The sequence below is a fragment of the Mastigoproctus giganteus genome, chromosome 6 (assembly GCF_048544385.1).
Source record: "Mastigoproctus giganteus isolate SK-2022 chromosome 6, ASM4854438v1, whole genome shotgun sequence".
Lineage (NCBI taxonomy): Eukaryota > Metazoa > Arthropoda > Arachnida > Uropygi > Thelyphonidae > Mastigoproctus > Mastigoproctus giganteus.
The window spans coordinates 209,719,931-209,733,614 of NC_143580.1; the positions used below are offsets into that span (position 1 = coordinate 209,719,931).

Genomic DNA, 13,684 nt, shown 5'->3' on the forward strand with positions numbered 1-13,684 from the left:
CTGTGCAATTTAAGGGTGTCTTAATTCAACATTTACCAAAAAAAAAAAAAAAAAAAAAAAAGTTGAGAACAAACACAAATTTTAGGAAACTTAAGTGTTATTAGAAGATGAGCCAATTGATTTGTGTTATCAGAGACTTGTGACTTAAAGGGAGTGGTTAGATGCTATTTTTATAGACTTAATCTATCATTAGTTTGTTGTATAGGCAGGATCCTCCCAGTATTGTTGAAACCTTACAGATAGCAAAGGAAGTGAGAATAACTGCATGCAGACAGTCAGATTTTGATAAGGATGGTCTTCAGAGCACTGTTAGCTTGGAAGAGATCATCAGTTTTCAACAATTCTTAGAGCTCTGAAATTACAAAGTTTATCTTACAGAAACATAGATGTTAAAGATCAGTCTGTGAGAGAAATAGATGACCCGAGAAGGAGTCAGCCAGAAATGTCATTAATGAAGCAAAATAACCGTCTTCAGCTGCACTTTATTCTTCTCCTACTACTTCTCCTTCAGCAAATCACAACTTTCAAATCTAAAGAGATAAACAAGTCATCTGCTATACTTTCAGGAAAAAAATAGGTATTATAGCAACTCATGCTGAAAGAGGCTAACAGAAACTATAGCAACTTGTATAGAAACTAGCCCACTAATATGAGTGTTTCAAAGAGTTTTATGGGAGATCTCTTTCTGAATGAATGAATAGTTACACTTTGAGAGTGATAGTTTTTGATAGTTTTTTACAAACTACTCTTGGGGAGCTCAGTTATAAGTTTAATAAGGATGTAATAAGCACCTAAAAGTTTGAACCATACAACCAATTTCCTGAGATCATTACTCTTAGTGAAGGAGCAAAAGTAAAACATTCAGTATGAGTTTCAACTGCTAAACTTAGAGGCTGAAATAATTGTACCCTCAACATTGGCTTAGAACAGCCCTTTTATTCTAGTTTAAAAGGAAAATGGAGATCCTCAGTTTGTGTTAGATCTGAGGGCTGTTAGTAAAGCGACTGTATCCAATAATCCTTAAATAAAAAAAGGACTGCACAGATTATTGGAGGGGATGGACAGGTGATGTGGGAAGGTGGTTTTTTTTGGTCAATGCTTTATCAGTGTGTTTTATTGCACCATTTGCCACTACTAACACTAATACTAAAGTTTTTTTCTAAAGTGAATCTCAGTTCCAGCTCATCAGATTTCTCTTTGTCCTCAGGATCATAAATTATTTGTTAAGTTTAGTACCTTGTGGCAAGAGTACAAGCTAAAATGCAAGCCTCAAGGTGCAAAAACTTTGCCTAAATTTTCCACAGATTCTTCAAGAATAATGCTGCCAATTATTAGGCTGATAAAAAGAAAATTATTATGAGAAAATGAACATCAGAAGGCCTTAGACGATTTCCTCAGCTACCATCTCAACACACCCACATTCTTTACTGTGCAAAAGGTAGGAGACCATTTCAAGCTTATTGCATTTATAAATCAAAGGTTGAATGAAGCAGAAAAAAGGTGTTTGGCCATAGAGAGGGAAGCTTTCACAATTATTTATCCTTGTATGAAAATGAGGTACTATTTAGGCAGGATACTTTTAGTGTTCTGCCCAGAAGCCTTCACACTTCATAGTGTGAAGAATAAAATTCAAAAGATCCTAAAGTGGACACTAGAGATCCAAGAATTTAATATTCAGGTTTTCTATCTCATAGGAAAAAAAAAAGTTATGGCTGATTATTGTGAAAGGTTATGAAAAGTCCAGAATTCAAGCTGTCTCTCCAATCAGAAGATGATTTTAGAGAAGAAATCTTGTATAGGTAAGTAATACGCAACTCATTTGATCACAGAAAATCCCATCTCGTGCAAATTCTTGTAAAACAACCTACTCGTAATGAGGTATTGATGATGATGTTGCAGTACAAAATGATTCCCCCCCCCCCACTATCTAACTGAATTGTACCACAGAAAATTCCATTGTGTCTCATTATGCATTCAGAAGTACAGGGCACATTAAGAAACCCCTTGTTTATGTTATATGGCAGAATTATTAGTTTTTTTTATTAAATATATTTATTTCTTTGTAGACAGTTGCATATAATGCTGTTTTGCTGTAAATTGTACATGTGTTATTTATTCATTGTCTGTTAACATAATTTGAATGAACTATTGATTGAAGGGATATTTGTACTACTTCCTACTTCCCTGTATGAACTTCAATAATTCCACAAACTGAAAGAACTGAAAATAGTTCAAACTTTGTGCATTTCTTCCTAATAATGAGTCATTGCTCCACATATTCCATACCATTGTTATTGTTGTAATTAGCACATGTAAGGAATAATGTCAAAATTAATCTATGTAATTAGTTTTTGTAAAGTTTTTACCTTGTAAATCCATTATATTATCTATGAGGGGTATAGATAATATTTATGGATCGGTTGCGTAAGCCTTGATCACAGAAATCTGCACTTTTTACCCGAAACCATGATTCCACTTCATTGATGGCTTCCTGAGATGAATCAAAGAGGCGTCCACGCAGTGGTTTCTTCATTTCTCAAAACAAGAAGTCTGATGGTGCTAGGTCAGGAGAATAGGGTGGGTGCTGCAGTAGCTGAAGCCACACTGGGCAACAAAGTTGGTGGTGGTGGTAACAGCCATGTGAGCTGGTGCATTGTCTGACAGAAGATGGACGGACACCTTTGGTTAACATTCCATGCCTTTTCACTTTCAAAGCATCATGTAACTTTTTCGAAAGATTTCTGTAGTGTTCTCTGGTGTGGAACCATGAGGTAGGTAATCTGTCAGGATAACCCCTTCTCTGTCCCAAAACACGGACAATATCAATCACCTTCTTTGCAGATGGAGTGGTCTTTGCCTTTTTGGGAGGTGGAGAGGAGGTGTGCTTCCACTGCTTTGACATGTCTTTAGTCTCCAGATAATACTGGTACACCCAGCATTTGTCACCAACTGATCAAAAAGTTCTCAACATCTGCATTCGACATGGCTTCTGCAAAGGCATCTCAGTCTTGGAATCCATTGTGCAGAGACCTTAAACATGTGCAGATGGTCATGTAAAATACTGTAGGCAGACCCATAACTAATTCCCACTGCATTTGCGATGAAATGAATTGTCACATGTCTGTCACTCAGCACCAGCTGCTCAACCTTTTCAACCGTCTCACTGTCTGTGGATGTCGATGGCCTTTCTTCTCTTGGCTCGTCAAAGACACTTGTACGACCACACTGGAACTCCAGTTTCCACTTTTTTACAGTGTCACAGGATGGACAATTCTGCCCATACACAGCTTTCATTTCTTTGTCAATTTCCTGAGCTTTCTTGCCCTGCAAATGCAGGAACTTGATCACTGCTTGATGCTCCACTTTGTCAACCATAGCGTCCTTGCTCAGATTCCGGGCTCCACCTCTGGTGTAAGATCACCTGTGGGAATTAAATTCCACACGTTAGTTATTGAATATGTGAACAACTTATATTAAAAATGGCATCTTCCTACTGATGTTTTATCTAGGTCAGGGTACGAATTTTTTGATACCCCCTCGTATAATCCATTGGTATTTATGTTTTGTCTAGTACTGATTTCACATTGTTTTTTGATGTGTGTGTGTGTGCGCACGCGCATATGTGGATGCTACATCATGTAAAAGCTGCTTGTTCATGGAGATACAAGATTTTAATTTCAAAAAGAATGAGAATTCTATGGAGTAGTAAAGATCATATTATTAGTACTGTGATATCAGCTGTTTTTACGAATTTTTACACTAGAGTTGTCTTGAAGTTTATAAAAATTATTGAATTTGAAAGACTATTTAATTTTTAACAAAGCTCATGCTTCTAAAAAGTATTAAAAAGGCTTACAGGAGGTTTAAAATCTTAAAGAAGATATTAAATGTTAATTTTTCGATTAACAGGAACTGAGCTACTGAAACCTATCAGTAGGTTTCTCTTTTTTTCATATTTCCAAAAATATGAAAAAAAGAGATTAATACAGAGCCTAGTAACAATCAAGAACACTACTGACACTATGCTGCTGCTGCAACAGGATCTGGAAAGGTTGAGCAGATGGGCTGAGAGGTGGCAAATGAAGTTTAACATTGACAAATGTAAAGTACTACACATGGGAAACAGCAACCCCAGAGCAACGTATCAACTCTGTGGTACTACACTGACAGTGGTAGAGAATGAAAGGGACTTGGGGGTGGTTGTGCAGGCAGATATGAAGTTTTCTGAGCAGTGCAGATGGGCACAAGAGTAGCTCATGGTGTATTGTCGATGATATATAGGAATTTTTCTAGCAGGGATAAGGAGGTGATTATTCCCTTGTATAAGGCAATGGTGAGGCTACACCTAGAGTACTGTATACAGGTCTGGTCGCCTCATTTCAAAAAGGATGTAGAGATGCTGGAACGAGTACAGAGAAGGGCAACAAGATTAGTGAATGGAACAAAGAGGTGCTCTTACGAAGAAAGGCTTAAGTTCTGCAAATTACAGTGTCTGGAGACTAGGCACCAGCGAGGTGATCTGATAGAGGTGTATAAAGCCTTGAATGGTTTGAGCATGCTCAATGCTGATGGGATTCTTCCTCTAGCTCAGAATAATCACCTGAGAGGGCATAAATTCAAATTGAGGAGACAGATGTAGGATAGATGTGCGGAAATTTGCCTTTAGTCAGCGGGTGGTTGGTTGGTGGAACAGACTTCCATCCCTTGTCGTGGAGGTTGACAGCCTAAATAACTTTAAGGCTCAGCTGGACAGGTATTTTGAACGAACAGAGGGGTGAAGTGGAAGTGGTTTTTTTTTGGCTGATGCTGCATAAGCTTGCTTTCTTGCTTCAAATGCCTCTACTAATGCTAATGCTAATTAACAGAGTTGATGTTAGTAATTTCAGGAAATACGAAAGTTATTACATGGCAATGGGAATTTATCTTTTTATGTTAGTTTATGAACACAATATAAAGAGACTTTTTCTGAAAGATTCAGGATTTTTGTTAACAATAAATTTTGTTTTAATGGACACTGGAAGGTTAAAATATATAGAATGTTTAACATTTCTTATGTTAATACTACTAATAGTATGATAAGTTTATCCGTTGTTAATTTAAGAAATTATGTTAGTTGGCAGTAGCCAATGATAGTATAGATAAGTTAGCTATTAGCTATTGCAATTGTTCTTGGGAATGCTAGATGCCAAGAATCTAGTATTTCCAAACCTGTGAACTTTTGGGAAACCTAATGGTCACACAACAGTTTACATGATAAGATCTGTTTGAAAACTTACTGAAAAAACGAATATCCTCATTTTTATCATCTAAAATGAGTAGGCACAGTCAGCTGTACAGAACTTGTGGGTTTTCAAATTGTAAACTGTTGTACACAGGAGCATTGCTGATCCTTTAGTTTTCTTCAACACTACCTAGCTACTTATTATTCTACAAAAAAAAAAAAAAAAACAAAAAAAAAACCAGGGGCTCGCATCTGGTGAGTATGGACTTGGCACACCCAGGGTCCTGAGCTCGATATCATCATTCTTCTCTTTCTTGGTGATTCCTTTCTACTTCTGACACACAATCTTAATATCTCTCTCTCTCTCTCTCTCTCTCTCTCTCTCTCTCAGGGTAACTCGAAAGTTTTTTTTTAGATGGTGCAGCATAAGCCACAGGCTTCCTTGCACTATACGGCTAGTAATAATAATAATAATAATGAAAATGTTCCGTGTGTACTTTTAGCTCACTCTTGTTGTGAGTCATTTTAAGAAAGGACATACTGACACTAACACACAAAGCAGGCATGTAAAACATGCCATTAACAATGTAAAAATCATGAAGGTGAATAAATGGTGCAGACCATATAATACTTTGTGAGATAGTGAAAATAATAAATGAGAGAAGTGGTATTCCTTGTATCATAATGGCCTTTTGCATTATTGAAAGATATGTGCAACACAGGTGTCCAAATAACATACAATAAGAAGAATGTGTGCAAGGGGTTTTTTGCTTGCAACATTTTAACTTTTACATCAGGCTGTTGCTGTCACTGTAATCATGTTACCTTGATTACAGTCAGAAACAAGGATAAGCTTGTAGTGAAAACAAGAGTTTTCCATTGTAAGAACACTTGGTGGGAATCGAACCCAAACTTCTCTAAATGTCTGATAAGTGGTGAAACTATACAAATAAGGATTTATTAAATTTATTAAACTTATGATGGTTATTTTTTGTTTATGCATTCTTTCTAAAATATGAATATTTAACAAAAATTTGAAAAGTTTACATTACATATATTTATTCTTTGTAATTGCATATTTTAATTATTTTCATATATCAATAAAATCACATCTCTAAGAAAATGGCCATTTTCTATAGTGATACAAAAAACCAACAAAAAAAAAAAAAAAAAAAAAGCAAGCACTTACTCCATTTAACCTATAAGCCTGTTTAGCTAGGTCAGCACCTTCTAGCATTCTCATCAAGGATGTCATAAGTGACATCACTAGTGACATCATCTGCTCATTAATCACCTGATTAGCTACCTGTGTTTATATATATATAAAAAAATAATAAATAAATAAATAAGCTGGGCATAATATACAATATTATCTCATTAATTTAATATATTACTTTATATTATCACCATTTTCACAGGACTAGTGACAAAATGTTGTATTTGATGAGCAACGTACATGGAAGGGTTCGGGCTGGCATTCTAATAATTACATGTATGCAAAAAAATCCTGTCCCTCTGATTTCCCTCAATATGTTGTATATATGTTCTCAAGCGATGCTTATCCCCCCAGATGCTTGATATATCTGATAATACTTCACAGTGAAGACTATTGAGAATGTGAAACATAACTTCAGTGAGATATCTTAAGGATACAGATTTTTGTTAACATTAGCTGAAAAAATCATGTAATTTGGAAGATGTGTTTAAAGTAATTTAACACATCTTCCAAATAAAAGAATAGAATAAGAGAATAAATCCAAATAAAAGAATAGAAGAGGTTTAATTTAATAAAGAGTACAAGTACAAATGAATTACTAACATATGGCAGTCACTAATAGAATAAATGAAGTGGTAAAGCAATTTGTATGTTGTATACAAAGGACATTGCTTACCAGTTAATTTGATATGAAATGGCATAATTAAAACAATCATTTAGCTTTCATCAAAATTTCTGAATACAGGTGGGCCTCGATTAACGTGATTAATTCATCCCGCGAGTGCATCGCGCAAAACGGAAATGCATTAATCAAATATCATAACCAATAGGAAAAAAATTATAATTGGTCCTTGACCTTCTGGAATGTCCATAAAGAATTTTAAAAATACCTTTTAAATAACTTTTTAACTGTATATAATGTAAAAGATAATGAAAATAATTATGGAATTAAATGTTTATTGCATAAAACAGCGGTTCTTAAACTGTGCCGCGGAATATTTTAAATTTTCGAGGGAAACACAGCGATACTCGACATCTGTCGGACACCGTGTGAACTACTAGCTCGAGGTAGTTCACAGTTTCAGCATTTCTTATTAAGTTGTTTGGACCTAACTACTAAACGACACTGTTAGGTATTTCTTTTGGTCTGGGTGTGCCTTGAAAAAATTACTGAGACATTAAAGGCGCCATGAACCGAGAAACTTTGGGAACCTCTGACATAAAATACACAATGAAGAAAGTACTGTTGCAGAAATATTTGAACAGTGTTGACTTTCTCTTTTCATCAATCAATTTCTGATAGCTGACAACAATCTTCTCTGGGCCCTAGTGAAATAAATATTGCAGAGAACATCAAACCTTTTGTCTGAGGTTCTATGTGATATGAAAGATTTCATCTAATTCTTTTACCGTTATCTCCTCCGCGGTAACATTTTCATCTGGCTCATTTAAAAATTTGAATTTTTAAATGCAAGTCTGCATTGACTTTATTAGCAGTAGACAAACACGTCTTCTTCCGATGGTTGACGGAACACACCGAGGCGGGCAGCAGGCAAACGTTTGTTTATTGACCGTACGACTCGCGGTAAGCTTAACACGCGATTCAAATCTTTTTCAACTATCGTATATAAAAAAAAAAAAGATCACGTTAACTGGAAATTCGCATTGTGTAAAGTGAAAAGTGGTATCATTTTTCAAATAGCGTTAACTGAATATCGTGTTAATCAAATTCGCGTTATGCGAGGCCTAGCTGTATTGGGAAGTAGCAGTGGACATGGGACCCTAATTGTGAATATGTTTTAAATGATATCAGTTTATTGGTCCTCCATATAATTGCATACATGAGTAAAACTTTCATAATAGTTGAAATGTATAATCAAAATAAGGACGGGACAGAGTCACAGGGGAATTATAGTTAAATATATGAGTTATAACAAATGCAATATATTAGTAATCCTGACAACATATTACCACCAAATTAGCAAAATTAACATGATAAAATGGGATTTGTTAGAAAACAGCAAGTATTTTAAAATGATATAATAGTTATACCATATCATGATATATGTTATACACCTGTTGTTAATGTTTTAGTTAAAAGAGTATACATACTGCTGAGAAATAATTACAAATGGTAAATAAGAATTCCCAATGTCAGAAAATATCTAAACTTAAGTTCTTCGAGAACTGTCCTAACCAATAAGGAGAATAGGGGTCTAAACACCATGAGAAAATATTTCTGCAGTCATAATAAAATAATTTTTTACACCGTGAAAAAGGCAAACATCAGTTTCAAGATTATTGAATTTTACTATGTTATTGGAAACCAAAACTATCTATCCGTTATTTCAGTTCCACAACTAGGTACAAATTTAGGTTTTTATCTGGTATTTTCATAACCCATATTCCAACCTTATCTCAAATTGAGGGAGAAGCAATATACATATTAATTATTTTGGAACAATATATGACCTGACTATTATATATCTAGATATGTGAATATAACTAAGTTTGCTATACTGTACTGCCTATCAGCAGAACTCAAAGGTAGCAAATGTTAAAAATGAAATTTAGTAGAGGACAGCTGCTTAAGCTGAGTATTAGCAGCCACAATTATTAGAGTATTAAATAATAAAGGAATTAATTAATTAATGAAGTAAAAATTAAAAGAAAAGAAGAATAAGAATATCTATTCCCACTACAGTTGCACTACACAGAACTCTAATGGCAAAACTGCTGTCTGTAATCCATGCAGAAGACCAGAGAGAGAGAGACATCCCACTGGTAAATGCAGAATACTTCAAAATTAATGAACTGAAAAAGAAAGAAGGATAAGGGTGACTATAGGTATCATTTCGTGAGGGGGGGGGGTGTAAGCATAGCAGTAAATTCTCAACAGTCATATTTCCATGGAAAACTGCTGAATAGTCACACATCTACTGGTAACCCCTATTTGACTTGTGACAGAAGAGACTGGAAACCAAAGTACAAACTTAAATATATAGTGAGTTCTCTATAGTTAGCAAAAAATAAAACTAGAAAATGGAAAATTTTATGTAGTTTTATTTTTGATGTAGATCAAAAATAAAACAAAAGTAGCAAAGTCAATTAACCCAAACTAGATGTAAACTAGATGTAAAACTACAAAATTTGCATTTTGTAGTTTTATTTTTGTTGTTAACTATAGGGTTCACTATATTTAAGTTTGTACTTTCTCTGGTCTCATGTGTCATAGATTATACAAGGGCACCAGTGAGTTCTTCAATAAGTGTTCTTCAGCAGTTCACTATGGAAATACAATCTTTTGGGGATTTACAGGTGTATGCGTGTGGTGGGTGTCATCTGAGGAAACCATATCCACAGTTTCCCTTATCCTTCTTTCTTTTTTAGTTCATTAATTCTGAAGTATTTGCATTCACCAGTGGAATGTTCCTCTGTGGTCTTCTGCTTGGATTAGCAGCAGTTGCACCATTATTCAGCAGTCACTCAAGGCACGTGCATAAGTACACGTGCCTTGAGTGACCGGGGTTCAAGCCCGTGACTGCTGAATACAGTGCTGTTTCTTGTGTTCTATGTATCTTGTAAACTCCTCTGACCGTTTGGTCGTCCCGGAGTATAAACAGAAGATTTATTATTTTTATCATAGCAGAGTTCTGTGGAATGCTTCCTGTGGCGAAGATAAATGTTTTTATTCTTCTTCTTATTTTTTTTTTTTAATTTTTACTTAATTCATTTCAGTTGTTGATTAATTTCTTTATTTTTTACATTTTTGTTCTGTGCACAGGCAACCCTGCTTTCCTAGTAGACAAAAATATTTGCTGTAATTTCAGCAATACATTCATGTGGAAAAAAAATTGTTGAAGTTAATCTAAATATTGTAAGGCATTGTTACTGTTAGATAACACACCTGCACATCCTTCCACTGAAATTGCAACAAAGATGGCGATGTCCAGTGCTTTTTCTTACTTCCCAGTAATCTTCGTACAACCAGGAAAGTGAAGGAAACAATTATAGTGTTTTGTTATTATTATTATATTTTTTTGATTTTTTATTCTGAAAGTGGATAAACAGTGGCCACGGTCTCTTCTACTTTTCAGAAGAGACCATGACCAATATTAAAAATTATAACAGAAAAAGTAAACTTTTTGCTCTGATTGAGGTTTATAAGGCACAGAGAGAGAGAGAGAGAGAGAGAGAACAGAAAATTAATGAGGAAATTTTCACAGTATTAAGTGGTACCAGGAGCAGAGAACAAAGTTTTACAATTCAGTTTTTAATTTTTCTCCTAAGGAAGAACAATTATACACTAGATTATAATAAGTTTTCCTTGTTAACTGTTAATTGTTGGAATAAGTTGCATCTATAGGTAGTTGAGGCTGGTGGATTTGGTAAATGCAGAGCCTTGCTGGATAAGTACCTAGAGTAAGAGGAAAACAATAGGTGGATTCTTCCCCCCTCGCTGGTTCAGCAAAAGCTGTGGCTTTCTTTCATTGTATGACCAATGCAGTGACATAGTACACATGTAGCAAACCACTGCAATGCACCAAGGTCCCCAGCCAAAGGGGCAGTTGTTGTTGTTGTTGTTATTTGGTTTTTAGGAGCATTAGCAGCTAAGGCCATATTGCTCTGGGGATATGCGGTGGTCATTTCCTGATCTTTCTGCATCCTCTGTATTTGGTAGTCACAGGCTCGAACCCTGGTCTAATCAAGAAGCGTGTGCTACGCACTGCTGCTCCTGCCCACCTGGATACGGAGGTGCCTCCAAAGGGGCCGACTTCCTAAATGGCCATGACATTATTATATCGAAGATAAAATTAACACAGCCTCACAAACCCCAAATAGGATACAGAATGAATCTTATTGGTTGAAAAGATGTGATCAAGAATAATTGCCCAATTATCACAAGATTATGTTAAGGTAGTATGAAAATTAAAATTACTTGGAGAGCTTTTTGGTAATGAATTTCTTATTCACTGTCAATACATCAAACTTTATCCTTTTTAAATCAATGGGAAAAGGTAAATAAATATTTATAAATTGCTCATTTATAAAAACAAACAGTTTATCCTATGGAGTTTTGTTAGTATGCACAATGGACATAAATTGGGTATACGTAACATTAGTTAAATCATTCTTTAGAGTGGAAAGACTTTTTGCTAATGCAGTCAAAACCTAATTTTCTTGCATGTTTGGGCCTTGATAAATTACTGGGTCACTCAGAAAGTGATTCAGTAAATTTACCATCTTGTGCTCTTTCAATTTATGTTGCTTCAGTATGCTGGTAACAGTAAATATATTATTTGTAATTAATACAACATATAGATAAAAGTTAATCACATATAGAAATTTAAAGTGCTTTTAATTTTCACTGAGTTTAATTACCACTGTTTCAGAAGACCCTTTTGGTATTCTGTCTCTCCCTGCCACCTGCTAAGTAACTGTGTGATAGTTGATTTTGAACAGATTTCTTGAGGCCTGCTAATATTACTATTACACTGCTCATCACTGAAATTTGAGAGAGAGAGAGAGAATCTTTACTGCAACATCGTTTTAGGCAATGGTCAGGCCACGCCTTGAGTACTGTGTACAGGTCTGGAGGCCTCATTTTAGGCAGGATGTAGATTTACTTGAGCATGTACAGAGAAGGGCAACAAGATTGGTGAGGGGAATGAAGGGATCCTCTTACCAAGAGAGGCTTAAGTTCTGCAAATTGCAGTGGCTGGAGACTAGGCACCTGCACGGTGATCTGATTGAGGTGTATAAGGCCTGGAATGGGTTGAGCACGCTGAATTCTGATGGGATCCTTCCACTTGTTCGGATTACGAACCTAAGGGGGCATAAATTCAAATTAAGTCAAATTAATTAGAATAGATGTGCGGATATTTGCCTTTAGCCAACGGGTGATTAATTGCTGGAACAAACTTCCATCTGTCATGGACGTTGATAGGCTGAATAAATTTAAGGAGGAACTGGCCAGGCATTTGGATGGAATGGTGTGAATTTTTTTTTTTTTTTTTTGGCTTATGCTGCATAAGCTTATATACTTGCTTTCTTGCATTACATGCCACTACTACTACTACCTGATTGTAACTGGTTACAATGTTAAGTATTGCAACTTTCCCTTCACGGTCAAAAATAAGAGGTGTTATAAAAACATTAAATGATATAGGGATAAAACAAAATGACAAATACATATACAATTTACAGTAGTGACTATTGTCCTCACAGTTCATGGGAGAGAGCAGCAAGAGCACTGTCAGGGTCGTTTCCCATTATGCTCACTAATTAATTCACAGGGGTCTCCAACCAGGGCAGTTTCTGTCTAGACGGTTGTGATGGGTTGCAATGCTTTGTCAAGAGATGGTGGCACTACGTCCGTTGTGGTTGCCATTCCCTGTATTAGTGAAGGAGTTTGGTGATTGTCAGATGCAGCCGACAGTTCGCGGTCCATGGAGGGTGTTGGGCCGAGTATCCCACGTCTATATCGTCGGTTGATGGCAAATTTCTTAAGGTTGGTGTCGATGTCCTGGATTTGTCCGAGCATCTGGTATGGTAGGAAACGATCCGATAGGTGGAGCCAAATAGTTGGGGTGGCTCTGAGCTGGGCAGGTGGAATCCTCTAGCCATAGAGATCCCAGAATGAAGGAGATGTGATCAGACTGGTCAACATCTTTACTGTGATTATCAGCCTTTTTTTGTCAATGAGAGGGGCATCCTAGGGATTCCCAGGGCCTGGGCCATTTCAGTTGTATGAACATGGAGTGGTAATCTGTGCTTGTAGGTTACCCATATGAGGAGCCAATATTCCGTTGCCCTGCCTGAGACATAATGCAGGTGTTGTTTTGCTTCAATTTCAGGTGTGCCGCATGACTGATGAGTTTGTCAATATGCTTGTTGAAACTGAGTTTTGTGTCAAAGACAACCACCAAATCTAGATGATATGGAACAGTAGGGATGGAAACCCCACTGATGTTGGATGAGATGATTGTTGTTTCTTTCTTCAGGGAGTAGAGCATGAACATAGACTTCACTGGGTTAATGTTAAGGGCAAATTGTTTAAGGTAGCCCGCTAGTTTGTTGTTTGTTATTTGGTTTTTAGGAGCATTAGCAACTAAGGCCATATTGCTCCGGGATATGCGGTGGTCATTCCTTGACCTTTCCGCATACTCCGTATTTGGTGGTGACGGGCTCGAACCCCGGTCTAATCAAGAAGCATGTGCTACGCACTGCTGCTCCTTCCCACCTGG

General features: G+C 36.2%; 1 protein-coding gene across 1 annotated transcript in view; it reads right to left on the reverse strand.

Moving 5' to 3' along the window:
• The window catches only part of puf (ubiquitinyl hydrolase 1 puf), a 1,022,896-nt gene that overhangs the window by 14,987 nt on the left and 994,225 nt on the right, over window positions 1-13,684 (reverse strand). The window contains exon 76 of the mRNA XM_090376705.1: window positions 6,411-6,527. Within this exon, the coding sequence (XP_090232831.1) occupies window positions 6,411-6,527 (117 nt within the window). The remainder of the gene's footprint in view (window positions 1-6,410; window positions 6,528-13,684) is intronic.